We start from the raw sequence: 22,660 nt of genomic DNA, 5'->3' as shown, positions 1-22,660 counted from the left end.
CAGCACATGGGTCACCTTTTTGTAAATCTACCTTTCCAAGAAGAAATATTGTTTAAGTGATTTTTTTCAATTGGAAAGTCAGATATACGGAGATGATCCGCTGACTCACTCCTCGAGTGGCCGTGGAGCCGATCTGAAGCCAGGAGCTTCTTCCAGGTCTCCCACGCGGGTGCGGGGTCCCAAAGGCTGTGGCCTGTTTTTCCCAGGCCACAGGCAGGAAGCCGGGTCGGAAGTGAGGCACCGGGGACATGAACCAGTATCTATATGGGATCCCTGCGCGTGGAAGGAGAGGACTTTAGCCACTAGGCTATTGCGCCGGGCCCAATACAAATAGAACTTTTTTTAAAAGTCAGCACTTGTTGGAAAAGCAGTTCTACAGGAGGAGGGAAAGCTTAGGTGGAGGGGAGCTGGAGGGAATGGCTCCTGTGTGGTGTGAGCGCCTCCAAGTGGTAGCTTTACACCCTGCACTACACCAAGAACCCGAGGCAGGAACATGCCGGTTAACCTTCGTTTCCTCATTCCACAGTGCATCCAACTATAATAGCATAGTTCACAAATAAATACAAATAGCATAGGCCCCTTTAGAAGAAACAAAAGCTTAAGTGCTGGAAGCCCGGCGAGAGTCCAGCGTGGTGGCCCTGGGGAGCACCCCGGGGGACAAACTGGGTGGACACTGCAATGTGGAGTCGCGGCTGGGACCATCCTCTTGGACGCACCCACCTTTTGTGAGCCAGGCCTGTGAGACCACAGCTCCCCTGGCCGGCGAGACCCACCCCGAGGGCACCCAGGGGGTGGCCAGCAGGTGCCGGATGCAGCGGGCGGTGTTTGTCCATCTGGAATCGTTTAATGAGTCCTATTTCATACACGCATAATTATAAAAGAATAAGAATCGACAAAAATATTTTCTTTCCATGATATGTAGAGGGGGGTTGGTTTTTTTTTTGGGGGGGGGGAGAAATCTTAATTTTTTTTTTGCCTGAATTCTTGGGGGGGAGGGAAAGCAGCTCTGAGGTGGGAGTGACCTCAGACCCCCAAGCCCCGGAATCCCTGGCACGGACGGGCAGGTGTGGGGGGCCAGGGTGTGGGCTGGGGGCCGTGGCCGCTGACAGGCAGAGCGGGGGGAATGGGGGAGCCCCGGCAGCTCGGGTGCCTTGGTCTGCAGCTGTCTCCCGCAGGGCCTTCGGGGCCGGAGTCCCACCACAGTCCGATTCTAAACTGAGGCACCCCTTGCTTTAAAGTAATTACTTAAAATGTCCCCCCGCAAGCAAAGCACACACTTGACGTCGGGGGGGGGGGGTGGTGGCTGGCAGGGACAGGCAATCATTGCATGCTTCCGAGCTGGGGATGGTGGCGGGCCGGGTTGTGGGGGAGACTGAGGGACCACGGGGCAGACCACGGGCCTGGGTTCTTCAGGCATCTCCTGCTCCAGCCTTCTGGTGAAAGGCGGCGGGGGTGTGTGTGTGTGTGTGCCCGTGCCGCTTGGTCGCTGTCCCTGCCGGCCACTGGCCACCGGCCACCGAGCAGCAGCAGCAGCAGCAAGCGGAACGGATCGAAGGCGACTGATGGAAGGCTTCGGGGCCAGCGAGGGCTGTGGCTCCTCCGGATGCAGGGCTGTCGGGCGGCCGGTGGGAAGGGCCGGCTCTCTCAGGCCATCCGCCCGGTCCCTGGTGGCGGTGGCGGTGGTGGCCGCAGCCTCTTGTGCTCTGTGTGGAGGCCCCAGGCGGGTGGGCGGGCTGAGGTGACGGCGCAGGCGTAGGCTCACAGGTACTCTTGTAGGAAGTGCAGCAGCGTGACCTCATAATGTTCGCCCGACTCCGGGCAGCGAATACTGTGTCTCTCATTGGGGTAGATCTGTGTGGAGTGGAGGGGGCGGTGTGGCTTAGGCTGTGCCCCCCGTCAGGCTAGCCACCCTTCCCTTTGCCCCCATGGCCATGGGCCTGGGTTCAAATCTCACTTCCGCCACCTGCTTGGCCACTCCCTGGGCCTTGCCCCGTTGGTGAGGAGTGTGCCAGCCATATGGGAGCGGGAGGGGAGGTGTCCAGGTTTACAGGGCTACGGCTCGCCCACGTGTGCCAGACTAAACTGGAAACTGGCAACTTCCTTCTCTCAAACCCGCGAGGGGTGAGGGGCCAAGAACATGGCAGCCTGCATCCCTGGGCCTTCTGGTCTACCAGTGGCCATGCCCACACATCCACACTGCACGCACGGCTTATGCTCCTGGAGCCCTGGCTTTGTGCACCGTTCCTGGGTCCTCCGATCACCCACAGGGCCGTCAAGCCCAGAGGGGCAGCCACACCCTGGTCTTGTCACTTGGGACTTGATTCCAGGGACACTCTTCAGGAGTGCAGGTCTTGTGTCTGGCCATAAGGTGGGGCTGCTGGGACAGGCATGAAGCCCACTACAGCCTTGGCTCTGCCCCGCTCCTGCCCACCCACAGTCCCGGGAAGCTTGGCCCCCCACCCCCGCTCAATGGCTTAAAGCCCACAGGATGCACCCCGCAGGACAGAGCCAGGGCTGGGAGGAGGGGCGTTCCCAAAGCCCCCCTTCTCCTCAGCTCCACACCTCCAGAGTTTCCCACCTGTGGACTCTGTCCTGAAGCCCCAGGGACCCCCTCTTCCAAAACGGTAAGGGTGAACGCCATTGAGCCCCCACCCTCCCTAGGACCCTGATCTTTGTGGTTGAGGTCCTCCCCCAAACTCAGCCAAGCAGCCCTCCCTACCTCCTAGGCAGGAAGTCCCGCCCACAGCCACAGGCCCCACCTCCCCACCAGAGCCCCACCCCTTACCCCTGAAGCCTCCACCTCCCTGCTCCTCCCCCACTGTGAAGACCCCACTGGAGGCTTCACCTGTCACTCAATTCCACAATCCCACCCTCAGGAGCCATCTGAGCCTATGGCTGTGGACTCCCTCAGGCCACCTTGGGGTCTTCCTCCCAGCTTTTGGTATCCAGTGGCAGGTGGTGTTGGTGTGAGCTGGGGAGGGTCTGGCCCACACTCTACGTGGCGCCCCAAGCACCTATGGCTGTGGCGGGGCGGGGACAGGAGCCTGAGGCAGACAGTGCTCAAGAACTGGGCAGAACACGGGGAGCCCAGGGAGATGCGGGGAGCTGGGGGACCACCACCTCAAGTCCCAGCCTGGAGGAGCAAGTGCAGCAGGAGCAGCCCTGCTCTCCCCACCGCCTGGCCAGACCGGGGGCCCAGGTATGCTGGCTCATGGGGTGGGGCCCATGGCACCAGGGGCACCCACCTGGAGTTGGTAAGGTTTCCCGGCTCGGATCAGCTGGGACACAAGGAAATTCGTGTGGAAGAAATGTACATTTTCATCCAGGAAGCCGTGGAGGATGAGCAGGCGGTTGGGTCTGGAAGACAAGGTTGGGATGAAGGGCGTGAGGCTAGGGGTGAGGGTGAAGGGCGTGAGGTTGGGGATCAGGTGAAGGGTGTGAAAGTGGGGTAGTATTCAGGCAGGCAGGAAGGCAGGGCGGTAGCTCTCAGGGGGTGTAGCAGGTGGAGATGGGGGGCGAGGGAAGACACTGGGAGGGGACAGGAGGCAGCAGAGGACTGGGGGCAGGCGGCGTCTTACTCATTGGGCAGCTTCTCCACGTGCAGGGCCACGGAGCCCGCCTCGTAGCCGTGCTGGTTATTTTCTGGGACGTCCATGTATCGCTCCGTGTACCCCGTGTCGTATGCCATCCACACGGTGACGGGGGCACCTGCGATCGCCACCTGCAGGATATGCGGGGCATCAGGTCCTCGGCCTCCCCGGGGGACTTGGCCTGCGGTCATGCAGGTGGAGAGGGGGTGGTGTGGGATGGGGGGGTTCTGAGACCGTGTGTCCCGTGGGGACAGGGTGTCATGGGGGGCAGGGAGGTGCTTGCCAGAGCGGAGGGCCCGGCCACCTCCTTCCTGCTCCTCCTCCTCCTCATGGCCACGTCCCCGCAGTGCCCGGACAAAGCGCCACCGGCCTGGGGGGCCCCTCCCCCGACGCCGCTCACAGCATGCCCCACCTCTGCCCATCCGAGGCCGGGGTCCCAGGCTCAGCCTCCCAGACAAAGCTGCCGGTGGGGTTTTGTGCAGCCGGATGTCATCCTGGGGTCGGCGGTGGCGGGCAATGAGGAGGGGGGCTCGGCCCCGGGGGGCTGCTGCAGGGAGAAACAGCCACGTGGCAGGACCCCTGCCCAGGTGCCTCCCCGAGGGGGGCGGGCTGCGAGTGGCCCCAGGGTGGGTGTGGGGGGCAGCTGGGAGGCCGGGCCAGGCTGGGGCAGGGTGCACCTTAAATAACTAGGACTCATGGACGAGCCAGATGAAGGACAGGGGGTAGGCAGCGGGGGACAGGGGACAGGGCAGGCTGGACCCACCTTAAACACCTGGGGCTTATGGATGAGCCCCATAAGGGACAGAAAGCCTCCGTAGGACCAGCCATGGATGGCGACGCGGCTGAGGTCGATGAAGCCGTACTTCTCGGCCACAAACTGCAGGCCCTCCACCTGGTCTTCGATCTCCACCTGGCCCTGGGGGAGAAGCCGGGCACTTTCAGCCCCAGCCCAGTCCTCGTCGGGAAGGCTTCTCCCTGCGCCCCCCACCACCACCCAGGGCCCCTTTTGGCTGGTGGGCGTGCCGGGAAAGCCAAGATCCCTCCGTCACAACCGGGGGACAGCAGGTGCCCTGCATCGGACTGGGGCTCAAGAGACACGACCACGAGCCCCGACCTCGGGTGGGCATGAGGCCAGCTCCAGGGCTTGGCAGGTCAGCGGCCTCTTCTGGATTTCGTCCTCCACAGAGGGGCAGCCAGCAGACCCTGGCATGCAGGTGGAGAACAGCCCTCGATGGACACCAACCCTGACTCTGAGGGCGCCCGGGGCTTGGCACCACCTTGGCACCCTGCGCTCGTAGAACAAACTGCTGCTCCTTCTGAGCGGCCCAGGCCATGGTGGTCTGTCGTGGTGGCCCAATGGGCTCAGCCATCACCGTCGTTGCTGCCAGGCTAGCATCCATAGCCACTGGACCCTATGCAGTCCCTGTGGCTGTGGCATCAACATGGGGTGCGTGTGGACCACGCTTTCCCGGGTGTAGGCGGCATGGTCGGGCCCTGTGTCTCCCAAGAGCCCGGCTCAGGGCTGTCCCCCTGAACCCCGAGTGCCAGGCACCCCATGTCTGTCCCGTTTGACACCTGGCACGTGGTGTCAGCCATTACCATCTGGTTTTTGAGGGCCCCTTCGAAGCGCAGCCCCCGCTGGCACGAGCCTCTGCCGTCGATGACGACCACGGCATAGCCCAGAGATGCCAGCGTGTTCAGCCGCAGGTACTTGATGCCTTTGAAGGAGTTGTTGACCAACTGCACCTGCAAGGGGTGGCGCTGGTGAGCCAGGCCGGGCTGGAGGGAATCAGGCCTGGGGCCCTTGGCCAAAACGGCCAGCCAGAGGGGCCTGGGAGAACAGGGTGGGACTGGGGGTCGTGTGTGTGTGTTGGGGGGTAAGGGTCACAGGTGGTTAGCCTGAAGGGACAAGGGTCAGGCACTGGGGAGGGAGGCCTGACCTCCGGGTTCTCTCTGACTTGGTACACAGGGCCACAGGACAGGCACCCACCTGCGGGCCCCCGTACACAAAGAGCACGGTGGGGTGCTTTCTGCCGGGTTGCACAGAGTGTGGCTTGTAAACCATCCCGTACAGCCGCACGTCCGACCGCGTGTGGAAGTGGAAGATTTCGGGGGGCACATAATCCGGGGGGCAGCCTGCGGGAGAGAGAGCGGCTGTGTCTACGCAGCATGGGTGGCATTGCTTGCAGCGCGCAGCCCCCCACCCAGGGGGGCCATCCCGTGGCCTCCAGGGATAGCCCTGTTCTACCTCCACAGCTGGGGCTGCTCCGCCAGGACCCCCAGGGCCAAGCGCCACGGTGGGCTTCAATCTGCCCAGGGCGCTGGCCCGGTCCACTCGGCAATGCCACCTGCCGCCCCCTGCCCTCTCTCCCTACTCTCCTGGGGACCCGGCTACTCACTGGCCGCCTCCATCATGCTGGCCCAGAAGCGGGGCTGTTTGTGCAGGGGGTCGTGGTCGGGGCCACTGAGTTTGTACACGTGCACACAGGGCGGTGTGCTCACGCTGCTGTAATGGCTGACGAACATGTCGAAGTTCTGTGGGCCGGGCGGGGTGGGGTGGGCCTTGAGCAGTAGGGCCTGGCCTCCCTCCATCCCTACACGAGCCCTGAACACACACACCTGTACACACACACACCCACACACACACACACACGACCTTAGGCCGCACCCCTGTCACTCCATTCTGCTGACAGAGACCTGCGCTGGCCCCAGGGATGGGCACTGTCCTTCTGGAATGTTCCCAGAGGCCAAACGCCACCCAGAGCACTGCCAAGTACCACCTGCCCCCGCCCTGCCCATGCCGGGGAGAGGCCCACCTGGCTGACGGAGCAACTGTGGGAGAAGCCGGGCGTGGTCAGGCGCACAATCTCGCCGGCTGACTCGTAGCTGACCACGTACAGGTGATGCTCCAGCGGCGTGTCCTTCGTACCTTGGAAGTACACCAGCTTGGTCTCCTCATTCACCCAGATCTGCAGGTGTACACGGGGCCCCTGGTGAGGCAGCCCCAGGCAAGGCCCAGACTTCCTGCCCGCCCACCGTGTCCAGCTGGGCTGACCCCCTCCACCCACGTGGGGTGGACCAGGAATGCCAGTACCAACTCTGGACTTGGCAAGGGGAGGACAGGGGTGCCCAGGCCTGCTGTGGCTGTCAGTTTATGCCCTGACTCAGGCGCTTGGCTCCTTGGAAACTCCCTAGGGTGCCCCTTTGGCCTCAACACAGGCTGTCCCGAACCCCTCAAACCACAAAAACAAAGCCCATAGGAGAAATAGTCCAATGTGGACATGTCACCACCGGAAAGGACCCACAGGGTGGCCAGGGACCCTAGAGAGGGGCATGGCGGGCGGACAGTGGGGCGGGGGCGGCTCAGGGGGTCAGGCTGTGTCATGACCCCTCGTCCTTCTGTGGACTTCAAAAAAAGTAGAGTGAAGAGCGAGGCCGACTCCAGTCAGGGTGGCTTGTGGTGCCCCGCGGGATCTGCCGTGGACTCCACTCTGGACGCCTGTGCAGGAAGGAGCGGGGGACTACTGGGGGTCCCCTTGAGGGCAGAGCTGACTGGGCCAGGGGCAAAGCTCAGAGGAGGGGACAGTGCTATCTGGAACAATCTGGAATGATCCGATTCTTAGAATAAATGCCAAGGCACTTGGGGGCCACTGGACCCTAACCCTAACCCTGGCAGCAGCTCGTTCCCGGCCAGTGTCCATTCAGAGGCGGCCCGGGGCTGGGCAGTTGCACAAAGGGACTGTTATTCATGTTGGATTTCTCCTACGTGTCATCTCTGCTCGTTTCTTGGCTTCAGGGTAGAAGTTGAGCTGCAGACTCCAACTCGTGGGTGAGCCAGTGCCAGGCTGTGTGTGAGTGTGCCATCCTAATACACAGCTTGGGTCGTGGTGGTGGGAGGCAGCAGCCATCCTAGCACAGAGCAGGGGGGCGGTCCACTGGCCACCGATGAACCTTCCAGTGACCAGCCTTGACCTTCCCGGCTCCTGCACAGAGCTGTGAGCCTAAGACGCTCAGCGTGATGCCCCGCAGCAGGTGAGCTAGGCCCTGGGCGTCTCCCCGGGACTCCTCTCGCCTGTGTGCATGTGCGGTAGGACCCTGACACACGCTCTCACTGTACAGGGAATCTGCTGCAGATGCGCACGCCAAGTGGAGACGTCCCAGGCGTGCCTGGACCTGGGGCTGCTGGGACACAGGACACGTGAGGATGCCATGGACAGGGTCACCTTGCCCTCCCAGGGTCGTTGAGCCAAGTGGCTTCAACTGGGCTGCATGTCGGGGAAGAGCCCAGTCGTCCCTCTCGCCAGCTCCCCTGCCTCCCCCACATCTTCCTCAAGGCTGCCAAGGGCAGCTCCCTCACTGTCTGTAACCTCTGACTACAAATGTGCAGGTTTTGCTGTGAGCCAAGGACGCAGCAAGCTGCATCAGGGACCTCCGCCTCCCGTGTGAGACGCAGCGTTCAGCGAGGAGGCTGCGGTCAGATCTTATTGTTCACACTCCACTTGGGGGGGGCTGCCTGGGCCCCTCATAATCCCCCACTGGAGAGAGTAGTGACCCAGAGCTGCCTTTCTGCTGGGGAGGGCTGGTCCCTGGGGTGCGGGAGGGACCTCAGAGATTCCAGCGGGGAAGGGGACCTAAGGTGGGGGTCTCAGGCCAGCCCCTGCACCTGATCTCCAGCTGGCCCAGGGGCTCCTGAATGCAGAGCCAGGGGAAGGAGCGGCTGGGGGAGAGCAAAGTCCCAGGCCTGGGAGCAGAGGGTGCGGACCCACACATGTGCGCATGTGTCTGCCTGCGTGTGCACGTCAAGGGCTGCAGGAATTCCGGTACCTTGGAACCATGCCTTGCCAAAACCTCCCATTCACCGCTGGTCAGGGCCACCTCCTCCTTTATGGGGCATTTGAATTCATCTGGAAGGAAGGAAAAAGATGGAGGGTGAGGGGACCTGGCACATGGTGGCACGGAGTCCCCGGTCCCCAGAGGGGCTGAGGGACCTGCTAGATGGGGCCTGCTGCTTTTATTTTTTTTTTTCCTGGAATCTGCTCATTTTAGAGAAAGCTGAATGACAGATAACGTGTATTGCATGTTCGATAGCCAGGCTGCCTTCTGGCCCGCGATCTTGGGGTAGCCAGGTGATCTGCTGCCCAGGCTGGGGTTGGCAAGGCCTGTGAACAGTGGACGAGGAGGGTCTGGGCTGGCTCCACGACTTCTCTGCCAACGTCCCAGTACCAGTGACAGCAGCGGTAGGGGCTGTGGCCGGTCACCTCTGCCGGAGTGCCTCACCAGCTGACGTTTAGACGGGTCCGGCCTGAGACCTGGGTCGAACCATATGCCCGGCAGTCCTTTCTGCTCGGCTCCTGCCCTCAGGGTGCCCTGGTGACTCCCTGTAGGCATCACGTGCCTGGTTGTGCTCGGCTGGGCCTGCTCCTCATGTGGTCACCTAGCTCCCCGAACAGGCGGACCCTGCATCGGCCTCTGATCCCTCCCACTCCGCGGACCCCTCAGGGTCGCCTTCAGGCCTGCCCGTCCCCACGCGCGGAACACATCCACTCCCTCTCGCTGGCCCAAATCTGTGTGACTGGTGGGAGGCCCGTGGTGGAGGCCTGGGCAGCTGGAAACTGGAGGGCTGCCGACAGAGAATGCATGGGGATGTAGCCCAAATCCCTAGGTGGGAGGGGCCCACCCTGGGGTGGCCCCCTAAGTTCCTCCCTGTTTCTCAGACCAGGAGGCTGCTGGACACCTCCTGGGTGTCCACACTGCTTGATGCTCTTAAATGCCAGCCCACTCCACCGTGAAACGGTGTGGCCTAGGCCGGCAGGGCACACACACACACACACACACACACACACACACACACACACACACTCCCGCCCACGGGGATAGCTTGCCACTCCCGGCTGGGGCCCCAACAGCATGGGGACAGCTTCCTGTTTCTTTCAGGGTTAGCTCAAGTCTGTCCCTTGGCGGCCTGCCCTGTCCCGTCATGCCTGTTGCTCCAGCATCCCTGGCTCCCCCTACTCCAGCCACGTGGGCCTCCTGGCTGCTCCTCTTCCTCGTCAGGCTCGGTCCCACCCCAGGGCCTCTGCAGCGGTCACGGGCACCTCTCTGCTGCCCATTTCTGGGTTCTACGTGTGCACAGGAAGAAGCCTGACCACCTGCTCCGAAGGCAGGCCCCTCACTTGGACTCTCCCCTGCTGAACTTCCTGCACCCCCATTCCCCTACTCCCCAGAGCCCATTCACTGCTGGGGGCCACTCTCCACTCCTGCACTGGAAGACCCCCACTGCCTCCAAGGGCGAGGCAGAAAGGGCCTATGGGCTGTACACGCCCTGGCTCACCTTCACTAGGCTGGAGGGGCTCCGCCCAGTCGTAGCCGTGGGGCTTCAGGAGGGCTGTGACCTTGTAGAGGTGGCAGAAGCCAGTCTTGCATTCATTGGCACGGAGGAAGCAGAATTCCTCCTGGCCGTCAGGCTGCGAGAAGGGGTAGAAGATGTCGTGTACCTGTAGGGCAGGGCGGGAGAGAGCAGAGCTGTTAGCAGGTGCGGGATATGCAGCCCAGCCCCGTGCCATGCGCAACGAACCCGGCCGGCCCCCCTTACGTTGATCCAAACATTGGTGACTTCTTCGTACACGACATAAGGCTGGACGTCCCGGGGCACGGCCCTGGCGAACGCCGCCCGCTGCTCCTCGCTCTCCGGGGTCGGGATGAACAACGCCGGGGGTAGCAGCACCAGCTGGAGTCGCTGCTGGGGCCGGTCCAGGAACATGGCCCAGGCACTATAGGAGGCGGGGAGAAGGCAGGGCCTTGAGCTGTGAGGCTCAGGGTGGACAGCAGCAGGAGCTGGAGCAGGCACTGCCCCGTGGGATGCACCCCAGCCCCAGGACAGACAACTCTCTGACTTCAACTTCACACTCCCCGAATGCAAAGAACGCATGACCGCATGACAGTGTAAATGGATGTGTATCTAGGGGAACCCCATGTGGGGTGCCGAATCTGGAAGCCCTCTCCAGGCTAGCACCCCAGACCCCTCCTCTCAGGTGTAACGGGGTGGTGGGCGATGCCCTGGGTCGGCTCCATGGCCATGAGGTACACAGCTCACGGCGTTCTCCACCACGGCTCTCGGCTGCCAGTGGGCTTCCATGCCAACAAGAGGCCCTGTGCCTGTGGATGCCAGTGTGTGAATTTCACATCGCTTTCACACGCGAGGACATGGTCCTTGGGTTCCCACGTCTTCTGCAAACCCCTTGACAGCCCATAGTGGGTTACATACTGGCCCGCTGGGTTTGGCTGGCTAGGGGAGACATGAATGGGGTTTTTTCTCCCTGGTTGGAGGCAGGAGGTGTGGGGTGAAGGAGCCTCTGCCAGTCCCCTTTGCAGGTGGGATGCCCCTTGCTACCACATCCTGGGGCCAGTGGCATGTGTCCCCGGGAGCAGGTGGCATGGCCCTGGCCCACCGCGAGGGCCCAGGCTGCTGCAGCCAGACACTCACTATTTGCCGTCTCGGGTCCAGCCGGCCCGGGCAATGTATTCCACCCGGGGGAACAGCATGTTGAATGGTTGCACCAGCTCCTTCTCCTGTGCTGAAATGATCTGAGGAGGAGGAGGAGGAAGAAGAGGAGGGGGTGGGTCTCACTGCGGCTGCCCCGCGCAGCCCGGCCAGGCTGGTGGGAGGTGGGCTATGTCATGTCCCTGACACCCTTCGAGTCTTAAAGTTCTAGGATCGGAGGACGGGATGATCCATGATGGGGGTAGGGAAGACCCCATGCTAAGACAACGGGCGTCCTTACAGAAGACACAGACACCACACGGGCGCCCCCTGGTGTCCCCCGAGGTAGGGAACGTCGCTCCAGGGCACTCACTCGTGTCTGCTCCGCTCCCAGAGCCCCTGCCGCCTCACGCCACCTTCCTGGGTGGGGAGAACCCAAGTATTTGCTGTCACGGAGGTGACACAGAAGGTTCTAGAAGCCTGCCTGTCCCAGGAGGGTCCAGGGAATTAACTCGTGTTGGGGTGGGACATGGCCCATCCGAGGACAGGACCCTAGGTCCCAAGCTGGGTTCTCATGGCTGCTGGGAGAAGCAGCCCCAAGGCTCAAAGAAGGGAGACACCGAGTGCTGGGGCGCTGGGGCCGAGCTTGCTGTGAAGCAACCTGTCCCTGGAAGGATCCCACGCTTAGCCCACACGGCCTGCCCCCACTGCTTCTGGAAGTTCCAGAAGCTTCTGGAAGCTTCCAGGGCCCTCACCTTGCCCTCGCTGTCGGTCTGAAATTCGGCCAGCTTCAAGGCGATCTTGGGGTTCTTGCTGCCTGTAGAAATGAGAGCAGGTTGGATGCCACTGCCTGCCTGCCTGCCTGCCTGATGGTGCCCAGGGGAGGGAGGGACACGCACGGCGGCCAGGGGAGTGTCAGGGGCCGGCGGGAGAAGCTGGAGTAGAGGCGTTGCCCTAAGCACGTAACCCGCCTGGCACAGGCGCCCAGTCCCCCAGGCAGGCACTCTGATGGGGAGCTGGGACGGTACACTCAACAGGGACATGACGCCTGCTTTGTCTCTAAGATCAGATCTTGTCCTGGGGGGGTCTAGAGGTGACATGGCCAAGCCAGGACCCCTCAGGAGGCTGGTGGCTGTGGGCCTGTCCGTCAGATGTACGGATGGGTGTGGAGAGCATCCCCCCCCCCAGGGTAAGCTGTGATGGCCGAGTACCCAGAAAGCCAGGCAGTTTGCTCACAGTTCCTCCGTGCGTCAGAACAGGTCAGGGCCAGGAGGCCGGGGGCACAGGCGGTGTGGGGGGGGCCCACACGTATGTCCCATTTAGTGCCAACACCTTGCCCTGGCTCATGACGGCACCTGGGGCAGCAGCTAGGATGCCCAGTTTTGACAGCACAGGGCTTGACCTTGGGTCCTGGTCGCTAACCTTCGGACCCAAGCTTGCTGGGGGCGCACACGCTGGGAGGCAGCAGTCTTGGGACCCTGCCACCCAGCCACGTGGGAGAGCCGGGCCGTGTTCTGGGCACCGGACCTTAATTTGGCATCACCCTGGCTGCCGGGGGCATATGAGGAGCCAAACAGCACATGGGATGATCTCTCTGCTGTTGCGATAAAGTGAAAATAAAACACCTCGAGATGAGAACCGGGGGCCTTCTTGTGCGCGGTTGGACTTCCGCCAACGTGGGCGCTGTATTCACACGGGCGACAGGCAGCCCACTGCTCTGTCCTTCCCCACACCTTGTTGAGGCACGGTCAGTGGTTGCAACCTGCACAACTGACCCTGTGCCTCGTCCTGCCCCTGGCCCCCTCGATTTGGCTGGGCCCCTGCTGGAGCCACGTGGGCCCTGCGCGGGCACACACCTGTCCTGGGGTAGCGGTATGAGTCCGTCTTCCTCTCCTCCAGGGCGGGCGACGGCACGTGGATCACCTCCACCTCCGACTCATCCACTTCTTCATACAGGAGCCGCAGCGTCTTGACGCCGTCGGAACCTGGCAGGGGGCGCGGGCACTGCTCAGGGTCCTGGGAGGTGGGCGGGAAGCCCTGGCCTCAGTCTGGTGTGACCATGACCGCGCCCCCAGATTGAGGGCCTGGGCTCTGGTCCTTGCTGCCCCTTAAGGCTTCCACCAGTCCGGGCTCCCCTCTGGGCCTTGGTTCCCTGACCTGTGTCCAAGGAACAGCGACAGAGCCGCTGCAAGCAGGGGACAGCCTGGGAGGTGTCGCTACGGGGCAGAAGGGGTCCGTGTTTTGCCCTGTGGCTCAAGAACATGGCTGCACCAGTCGATGGGGTGCGGGGGTGTTGTCACTGAGACAGATCCCCAAGCCACCTGCTGGGGTCTGTGCGGGAAGACGAGTTCAGCACAGGGACGCGATGAACAACCAGAGAGTGCTACTGTGGACGCTCGACCCTGAGCTGCCTGACCCCCAACCAGCGCCGAGCAAATCCCATTTCTGGGGTTCAATCCCTCGGTGGGTGGCACATAGGACTGGGCACCCCGGAGGTGCCACGTGGCTACGGTCAGGAGGTCCCAGGACTTTGAAAGCTGGAGCCCTACTGGCAGCCTGGCAAACTGCCCAACCACTTAGACAACCCAGCAACGTGCATGAGGATGGCGGCTCAGACGGGGGCACCTGCAGCAGCCGTGCAGGCTGGTCCCAGCTCGGCCCTGGGGGGCTGCCAGCTGCCCTCCAGCCACCCCAGAACTGGCGAGAGGCACCGTTCCTGCTGGCACTACTGGTTGTCCACCTGTCGTTGGGATGCCATAGGGCCTGCCCCCCGCATCTGCCATCGGAGTGGCCGGGCTCAGCTTTGGCCTACAGCTCTCTGCTGTGCACACACCTTGGGGAACCTGGATGGAGCTCCTGGCTCCTGGCTTCTGCCTGTTGCTGCTATTTGAGGAGTGAACCAGAAGGAAAAAATGCCAGGGGTATACCTTCCCAGGAGGCTGTGGGGCACCACCAGTATCCTGTGAAACGGTCAAATTCCTCCTGGATGACGAAGGTAGCCACTCCTGCAGACTTGGGGTCATCCAGGACATTGGACAGGCCTGGAAGGGGCAGGGGGGGTCAGAGTGAGGGAGCAGCTCACAGCCAGCCTCTCACCCTCCCACGGGAGTCGGGGGGAGACAGGAAATCCAGGCCGTGGGGAGGGCCGAGCTTGGGGTCCAGCAGCAGCCAGGCGAGTGTGGATGGCCAGGGCGAACTCGGGCAGCATGTGAGGTATACGGCTGACCCGGACAGGCAGAGGGGTGGGGGTACCTGGGAGGTGCCGACCGCACTCCCAGCCCTGCACCCGGCTCACCCCTGTGGCAGAAGGTGAGTCGCCGCTCCTCGCCCGTTTCAATGTTGGCCACCCATAGGTCGCTGTTGTTGATGAAGGAGAAGAAGGCGGGGTCGGCAGGGCAGATCTTGGGGTCCATGCGTGGCCCCGAACACTGGGTCTTGATTTCCAGTGGCTTCATGGGGGACACCTGGGGAGGGAGAGGCTGGCTTGGGGCATTGCGCGCGCACACGTGCGCCGTCACGCACAGTCCCCTTGCCCACACCGCACCATGAAGCCGTTCTTGCCGCCGTCGCGACAGTGGAAGAGGCTGTTGCTGGCTTGGAAGAGGAACAGGCCGCTCTCGCTGTGGAAGTCGTAGGAGGTGATGCCGAAGACGCCCAGGCGCTTCCGCTCCCTCAGCAATTCCTCCTCCCGCGAGTACACCCCGTGGTGCGGCGTGGCCTGCAGACACACCCGGGCAGGGCCTCAGTGCCTGCGCACACATCCACCCCTCTCCTAGAGTGGGAATCCCGGGGGGGCGGGTGTCATGCCTGCTCCCCCATCACTGCAGCATTCCTGACTGTCAGTCTGGGGACCTCCTCTACCTGGCACCGGCTCCTTCTGTGATGGGGACTGCCGGCATTTGGAGCTTTCTGCCAAGGCAGGGGTGGGTGCCATTCAAGGACCCTGCCTACCCAGCATGGTGGGGCAGCCATGTGGGCTCACATGGCATAGTTGGACTGAGGGCACCTCGTCTTTGCCCCCGGGGCCCTTATGATCCAGAAAGGACCAAGCGGCAGGTGCCTGGCCCCACTCCTGATCCCAGCTTCCTGGTACCACACGGCCCTGGGAGGCAGCACACAGGCCTCAAATGCACGGGCCCCCGCCGCCCGCATGGCGGCCCGGGATGGAGTTCCTGGCGCCTGGCTGGGAACCATTGTAGCCATCTGGGGAGTGAACCAACAGATGGAAAGTCTCTTGCCATGACTTCTAGAAAGGGCCAGAGATGCAACATGGAAGACCACTCATCAATCATTAGCCCGTGCCCATTAAGGGGCTAAGCCCTGGTGCCCTGGCACACAGGGCACTGATGCTGCCGATAAGGCCCTTATCACACACCCATGGGCAGAGCCTCACGGGCAGTGGCAGTGGGGAGGGGATGCTGGGTGTGTGGGGAGGGCCAGGCAGCTTGGCCTTTGCCCCCAGCCCTGCCCCGGGAGCGCCTGGCTCACCTGGAAGTGATCCAACATCTGCTTCCAGGACAGCAACAGCAGGGCCTCCTTCCGGACCTTTCGAGGGATTTCCGAGTACAGGAGGGAGTTCTCCCTGCTGCCGTAGGGCATCCCTGCAGGACACATGGGCAAGGCTGTAGCTGTGGGGATGGCTGTGAGGGGCTCCGTGTGGCGGGGCCATCCCTTGGCTTGGCTCCTAGATCATTCCACAAGCTGCTGGGCGCCACCAGAAAACCAGGGACCCACAGCCTGAGCCCACCGCACGTCCTGTGACCCTGGGCCATCATGTGTCACAAGCTGTGGGGGGAAAACAGTCCCAAGGCTACAGAAGGAGGACAACAGGGCGCCCCTCTCCTCAAGTCTCGGGGCCCAGCTCTCCGTGTCCTTCACCCAGTGAAGACGCCCCAGGAAGGCTGCAAGGAACCCAGGGCTGCAAGCAGCGTTTTTGCCTTGGTCCGCCCCAGGGGGCATGACCATCCTGGATGCTGCAGGGCGCAGGATGGCATCCCTTGGCCCCCCACCCCTGCTCTGGGCCACCAGTGCCCATTCATGTCCCCACATGTGGGCCTGGAGGTGGCGGGACAGAACCATCTAGCCTGAGGGCTGCCAACTAAATCTTTTTTCTATGGGGCCACCGGTGATGTCAGGGGTCATGTGACGATCTGACACCATCAGGAACTGCCCTGGGTAGCTGTGCTGTCCACATCTGCTGCCCCCCCAGGCGACGGCAATGGCAGTGATGACAGTGGTCCACACCAGTGCACATTGCATCAGCAGGTGGAATGCGACCGGCTCCTGGGTGTCCATGCACTGGGTGTAGGACCAAGCTGCCCAGGGGTCAACATTGAGGGACAATCAAGGCCCTTCGGTGTTGGTCAACATGACCAGAGCAATTTCTAGAGCGACCTGGTTGTGGCTGCTATGCCAGGTTGCCAAGCCAACGACCACACGTACAGGTGCCCGGTTCAGGCACCGCACTGTCTCCTGAGCACTCCTGGCCCTTGGGACGTCGGCTCGGCAGCCGTGGTCCCATGGACACGTGCTCTGGCCGCTTAGCACGCCCTCACTGCCCCGTCAGACACTGACATGACTGGGCTGCCCATGTGGTGACCCAAGAGGCACGTGGGGGTGATTCCGCTGATGGGACGACACGTTTGCCATGGTCACACGCACAGAGACGGGAAGCAGAGGAATGGAGTGCCCCGGGGCTGAGAAGGTGGGCATGCTCAAGAGCACGGGGTTTCTTCTTGGCGTGATGGAACATTCTGGAACTTTCCAGAGGCGATGGCTGCAGTAGCATGCCGGGAATACACTAAATGTTGAGTTGTATACCCTTCCAATTAAAAAAAAAAAAAAAAAGCTTCCATTGTTTGAAGCTTATGATTCGGGTCCTGGCTCCAACAGCCACTGTGGAGAATCCATGGAGGGGGCACCCCAACACAGGCAGGTGGCCTCAGGCTGCTCACAGGCAGAGACCGGGAGGCCATAGAATTAGAGGGAAGGAGGGCCTATGGCCACTGAGTGCTGCCCTGGGACATCCTCTGGTCGTGGGGCCCCCTGGCTCTGCGGCTCCTCAGGCCCATCTCAGCCGTACCAGATTTGGCACAGGGTCACACAGTGAACAGAACGGCGCCTGTGGGCCACGAGGCCTCCACCACCACCACCACACAAACCAACTTGACTTTGAAAATCATATTCCTGTGCTTGCCCCCACGCGTGTCCCTCCCGTCTGGTCTGGGTAGAATCCTGACCAGGAGTGCAACTCCAGCCATCCACAGCCTCCGGGGTGAAGAGCCCCAGCCCGGGCCCCACAAAGGTCCCCACTCTAGCCCAGCCCACCCCAGACACTGGGACAGGTCTGGGGACAAGGGGAGGGATGGCCCCAGATGACCCCTGGCTTCAGGCAAGTAGCTTCACCCACACTGCCCGGGAAAGGCCAGCCTGGCCGGCTCCCACCCTGGACCCCTGCCCCGACGGTGCCCATGACTCCTGCTACACCATCGGGGTGCCCCTCCTCGGATCTTGGCTCCCTGGCCAGCTCCTGCTTGCAGCCGCCCTGGACGCTCACTGGGCCTGTGCAGCCCCACCCAACCAGGGCCACGTGGTGGGGAGATGAGTCAGGGTGGGCCCCGCTCCCAGCAGCGGCAACACATGCCCAGCCCTGAAGTCCACGCCCGGCACCGCGGATGGGCGCTACTGCCCTGTGCCCTGTCACGTCCGCCCTGGTTGTCATCACTGGTGGCCGGGCCTTTTCCGGCTAGCTGGTCTGGGTCCGGGTGGGTGGGGATGTGGGCGTGGCACCGGCCGCCCCAGACACAGGCATGTGTCCACCCACCCCATGGCGCTGCGCTCACCTAGATAGTAGAGACGGTGCGAGTGGGGGCCAGCTTCGTCCGTCTTCTGCACGAACTGGAAGTCGTGGGGGGCCTTGTTGAGGACGAGGCCCGAGTGCTTGCGACTGCCATGGATGATGTTACGTAGCCCGTCCCACGAGTGCTTGGGCACCTGGAAGCGCACGGCTGCCGGGTCCATGTCGCCCGCGCCCACCCGCTCGGCCCCCACCGACATCCTCTCAGCGCCGTCGGAACGCAGCGAGAAGCTGGGGAACAGGAGTGGGGTGGGGAACAGGGGGGAAGCCGGTGAACTTCTGACAGACCCCAACCATGTGGGATAAGGCCATGGGAGCACCATTGTCCCCTCTGTGCTCTGATCTGATCTCCCATCACACACACTGGCCAGGATCGTTAAGCTACTGGGACTCCCTCTGACATACTGGCTGGCTGGCTGGCTGGCCCCTTGCTTCGCAGAGCCAGTCAGCACAGCTGGTCTAACTCCCTGACATCTGTCACATCCAGGCTGTCCCCAGACCCTCCCACGGGCTGCGCCTCCCTCACTCAACCCCTGGGGAGAAAGACAGGCTCGGAGAGACCCCACCTGGCAGCTGGGGTGCAGCCAGGACACACCGTGGCCACCTCTGACACTCCGAGCCAACAGGGCCTTTCTGGGGCCCGGGGGACGGAAGCAGGGGCCTGGCCACCATCGGCTGTGCACCCGGGAGGCGGCCCTGAGAGCAGCTGTTCCTAACCGTCCCCCTGCTCCCAGCGGCGCCACCAGAGCGCTTCTTGGCCAGATTCAACTGGTCAGGCAAATATTTGCTTTAAGGAAATCTAAACACAACGGCCCCAGTGACCCAGTTCTGGAAACGCCAGGGGCTGGGGGGGTTCTGGTGTGGGACAGTATGGCCGGCCTTGTTGCCCTGTGTGGGCACCAGAGATGGCCGGCTCAGCCCCATGTTCCCCTCCCACAGGGTCCCAACACTCTCAGGACCTTGGGGTGAGACCAGCCCTCCATGGTCCCACGTGGGGTATCCTGACCCTGTGCAGAGCTGGGGCAGGGCCCAGGAGCGCCTGGACGCTGGGAACCCACACAGCTTTGCAGATGGCTGGCAGCATGGAACCCAGAAGCTGAAATCCATGCTGCCCTACGGGAACCCCCTCCCAGAAGTCTGCCACCCGGCCCCGCCCGGCACACGCGCCCCACCCCCGCAGGAAGCCAGTAGAGTCCCTTGCCTCTGATCCCCGCAGAGCTGCCAAGAAGCTGACAGGCGGTCCAGGAGCTGAGCCACCAGGCGAGACATTTCTCAGCTCCCTCCCTGGCCCTGCGGGCCCCTCTCCCAGCCAGGCCAGCAGGTGGACAGACGGACGTGGCCCGTGGCCCCGAGGAAGCAATTCCCTGCTCGGCCAGTGCCAACCTGCCCTGCCGCGCTCAGCCAGAGTGAGGAGTTTACACAGCTGGGGACAGGAAAGCCACTCCAAGGCACTTAACCTGATCCACCTACACACTCCTGCTGCCAATCGGCAGGACGCTCTGGTGGCAAACAGGCCTCTTGGCGTGGGCGGGAGGCCTGGGCCTGCGAGAAGTAGCGGGGGGCAGGCAGAGTGGCCGGGGGGGGCAGCAACAGGAAGCTGAGGAAGACCTGCAGGCTAGCCCATGGTCTGGGCAGACAGGGTGGCACTCAAGTGGTCCTGCCAAGACAGGCAGTGACCACCAAGAAGGTCCCCCACGCCAACCCCCAGGCTGCCAAGTCAGGCCAACGGGTCATGGCAGACCACAGCCAGGCGGGGTGGGGTCCCTGAAGGCAGCAGCCACCCACCCTCAGACTCAGTGCGCTGTGTGCCCTGGGCGGCCTCCCTCAGTTCTCACAGCCAGCCTTGCCCTGAGGCCTTTGGCAGCCGGCAGGAGACGTGGTGCCCCAGGTGAGGCGGCCACAGCCCTGCATCGCATGATTCGGCAAACCTGGCCCCATCCATCTGCCACCTGGCTCACAGCAGAGGAGGCTGGGCATCCTGGGTTCCCATGGAGATGCCAGGCCCGAAAACAAAATACACTGGGCTGGGTTCTGTGGGTAAGAACCCCTACCATGCCCGCAGAAGTCTTGGGGTCACCCCCGCTGTGGGGATTGCGGCCTCACTCCATAAGACCCCACACCCACATGCGCCATCAGGTTGTTCTACCACCCCTGCGGTGGTCTCTGGGCCACATCAAGGAACTTGGGGTGCTCCTGGACAGGAGTGGGTGGATTGAGGGACGCTGCTCCACACTCCTTGGTGGCCAGGTGGGCCCCAGAGGACGACCCAGCCCCGGCATCCCCCGGGCTGGTGGAGTGGCCACCCCGTGCCCTGGGCTAAGCCACATGGAGGGAAGAGGGGGGTCTCTCCTTACCTCCTCCGACTTCCTGTGCTGTTCTTGTCCAGTTGTAGCTTCTTAACCTTCCGCATGAACCGCTTGCTGGCCTTGAGAGGGGGGCGCCTGCGAGAGCCAGGGACGTGCCTGGGGGTGTGGCACCGCCCAGCCAACTCTCCTGGACCCCCTCATTTCTTGCCTCCAAGGCTCTGGTGATCCCCAAGATCCGGAAGGCTTCCAGCACCGGGGTTGTGGAGAGCCATGCGCCTGCGAGCAGCATCTTAACAGACACCTCCAGAGTGTCGCCCTGGTGGCCGCCTCCGCGACCTCCTCTCCCTCACCCTCATCCACGGCCTCGGGCCCCACCGGCCTCCTCCCTCTCCACCGTCACCACCACCACCACCTGGCCTTTGCCCGGGTCGATCTCCTGCTGGGCAGCCCTGCCCTGCTTGGTTCCCGGGGTGATCTTTCCTTCCTACCCCGCAACCACATCACTCCACAGGCGCCCCAAACCCGTGGCTGCCACCTGTCACCCCACTCCCATCACCTGGACAGCAGCCACACCCTAGAAGGGAGGATACCCAGTTGGTGGGAGAGTGGGACGGAGAGGGGGAGGGGGTCGACCCTGGGGTGCGGTGGGTGGGGCTGAAGAAGTTATTCCACACACTGCCAGCTGATGACCCATCCCTGCATTCATTATGTGTGTGACACACCATTGAGTTCACCCCTTTTCCACAGCCCAGGGACCAGGACACGCCCCCCACCCTGGGGGCCAGTGGTATAGGCCAGGGCCCCCCTCAGCGAGGTGTTTCCCATGTGTGCCGACTCCTGGGACTTCAATGGGCGCAATGATGGGGTGCAGGACCCTCCAGGGTCACTGAGAAGGGGAGGGTGGGTGAGGGTGAGGGGAGATGCCAGACCCACCCTCACCTTGGCTTATACCCCACCCACCTCCACCCACCCCAGCTGTGGCATGGATGCTGAGACAAGGCAGCCCCAGAACTCACGCCCCACACCTGGCATGACTCGGAGGTCAGGGCCATCTCCATGCCCCTCCCGCAAAGAGAGGGACTCGGTGCACCCTGTGGGACAGGCTGGCAACAGCTGGTACAGGACGGAATCCAGGATCCCCATGGCACATGGACTGAGCGCCGGCCCCCTGGTCCTTCCCACAGTCCTCCCGACAGTCTGTCCCAGAAGCCCAGGACAGGAAGTGCCTCCTCCAGCAGGTTCCCGGAAAAAGGTCCTCCGGGGTGAGGACCCCCAGTGCCTCCCCCCCTCCCGGGGGATGCCACTCCCTGCCCAGCTTCTCCACCCACTTCCCTGGGGGGCTACACCGGGGCACCCCAACATCACTGACCTAGAAGCCGCACAGAGCGCTCATTCTGGCTGCGGGCGAGGCCACCACCAACCTTCATGGGGCAAATGTGTCATCAGCTGGAGTGCGTGCGCGCAAGGCGGCCAAGAGCCGGATCCCGCCTGCCCCACCATCCAGCAAAGCCAGCTGCAGGCCCCGCACCTCCACCCGGGGTGCCTGGTCCCGTGTCTACCCCACACAAGCCTGCACCACCTGGGCGCCCTTCCCAGCACCTGGAGAGCCAGCCAGGTGCGCCTGGCCGTGGAGGTCGGGGGAGACAGACGGGGTCCCAAGGGATGGAGGGTGGTGGGGTGCAGAACGAGGCCGGGGCCACTTCCCATCACCTAAAAGGCTCCGTTGCAACCCAGGGCTGGTGGTGTGGGGCTCAGGGAAGGGGTGGGAAGTGGAGGTGCCTGGAGGGCAGGGGAGTGCAGAGAGGTGGCCTTGGATCTTTTTTTTTTTTTTTTTGCAAGGGGGGCTGCCTGGGACAGGGACCAGTGTGCAGGCTTGCAGCAGGGGAGTCGGGGTTGGGGGGTCCCTCGGGGTGCGCTCGTCTCCACCCCAGCCCCAGCCCAGCCCAGCCTAGCCCACCTCCGGAGGTGCACGGGCTCGGAGGGGGCCCCCCGGAGGCATGCATGCACAGGGGGTCGGGGTGCGGGCAGGCCGGGCGCAGGCCAGCGGGAGGGGCCGGTGCAGGGCGGGCGCTGCTCACCGGGGCGCTGCGCAGGGCGTCCGGGGGCCGGCGTGGCGCCTCAGGCTCGCGGCTGCAGGCCCCGTGGCCAGCGGCCGTGGACGGTGTGTGTGGGGGGGGCACACTGGGGACGCGCCGGAGCTCCAGGCCGCCCCCTTCCCTCCTCTCCTCTCCTCTCTCTCTCTCTCTCTCTCTCCCACCTCTCTTTGACCCGGAAGTCGAGCGGCCCCAGGCGGCTGCCCAGGATTGGACGCAGGCAGGTCGGGACCAACCAAGGAGCGCGAAGGCTCTGGGGGAGGGGGAGGGCGCCGGCGTGGACCAGCCCGCGGACGACGTCTTCCGGTGGGAGGGAGGACTCAAAGGAGAACCAC

General features: G+C 63.4%; 1 protein-coding gene across 3 annotated transcripts; it reads right to left on the bottom strand.

The window, feature by feature from the left end:
• Positions 1–1,584: 1,584 nt before the first annotated feature.
• On the bottom strand, positions 1,585–22,518 carry DPP9 (dipeptidyl peptidase 9). 3 transcript variants are annotated; one of them, XM_058657696.1, is made up of 22 exons: positions 22,311–22,518; positions 21,587–21,653; positions 20,281–20,351; positions 17,913–18,157; positions 15,559–15,671; positions 14,615–14,788; positions 14,366–14,534; positions 13,998–14,111; positions 12,927–13,055; positions 11,826–11,887; positions 11,074–11,174; positions 10,183–10,360; positions 9,922–10,084; positions 8,415–8,494; positions 6,407–6,559; positions 5,990–6,125; positions 5,581–5,726; positions 5,190–5,336; positions 4,354–4,506; positions 3,579–3,721; positions 3,246–3,357; positions 1,586–1,851 (listed from the first exon to the last, which is right to left on the bottom strand). In XM_058657696.1, the coding sequence occupies exons 3-22, from the start codon at positions 20,334–20,336 to the stop codon at positions 1,759–1,761; spliced, it is 2,667 nt and encodes an 888-aa protein (XP_058513679.1). In that variant the 5' UTR covers positions 20,337–20,351; positions 21,587–21,653; positions 22,311–22,518; the 3' UTR covers positions 1,586–1,758. The 3 variants fall into 3 exon arrangements, with proteins under 3 accessions (XP_058513678.1, XP_058513679.1, XP_058513680.1); XM_058657695.1 differs by lacking the exons at positions 20,281–20,351; positions 21,587–21,653; positions 22,311–22,518 and adding an exon at positions 19,128–19,400 and having other exon boundaries at positions 1,585–1,851; XM_058657697.1 differs by lacking the exons at positions 1,586–1,851; positions 3,246–3,357; positions 20,281–20,351; positions 21,587–21,653; positions 22,311–22,518 and adding exons at positions 4,003–4,137; positions 19,128–19,407 and having other exon boundaries at positions 3,584–3,721.
• Between the last annotated feature and the right edge of the window lie 142 nt (positions 22,519–22,660).

The sequence above is a fragment of the Ochotona princeps genome, chromosome 33 (assembly GCF_030435755.1).
Source record: "Ochotona princeps isolate mOchPri1 chromosome 33, mOchPri1.hap1, whole genome shotgun sequence".
NCBI lineage: Eukaryota > Metazoa > Chordata > Mammalia > Lagomorpha > Ochotonidae > Ochotona > Ochotona princeps.
Note: the sequence above shows the minus strand (reverse complement) of the source record. Positions and strands in the feature narration are given on the sequence as shown.

What these genes read in the sequence shown, in the direction of transcription:
- DPP9 (XM_058657695.1), bottom strand. Translation starts at nt 19,195, where the DNA reads ATGTCTCGCCTGGTGGCTCAGCTCCTGGACCGCCTGTCAGCTTCTTGG. An exon ending in AGACCGACAGCGAGGGCAAG is followed by an intron (nt 11,175 to 11,825) that starts GTGAGGGCCCTG and finishes CCTCCTCCTCAG; the next exon opens with ATCATTTCAGCACAGGAGAA. An exon ending in ATAAGCCCCAGGTGTTTAAG is followed by an intron (nt 3,722 to 4,353) that starts GTGGGTCCAGCC and finishes CATATCCTGCAG; the next exon opens with GTGGCGATCGCAGGTGCCCC.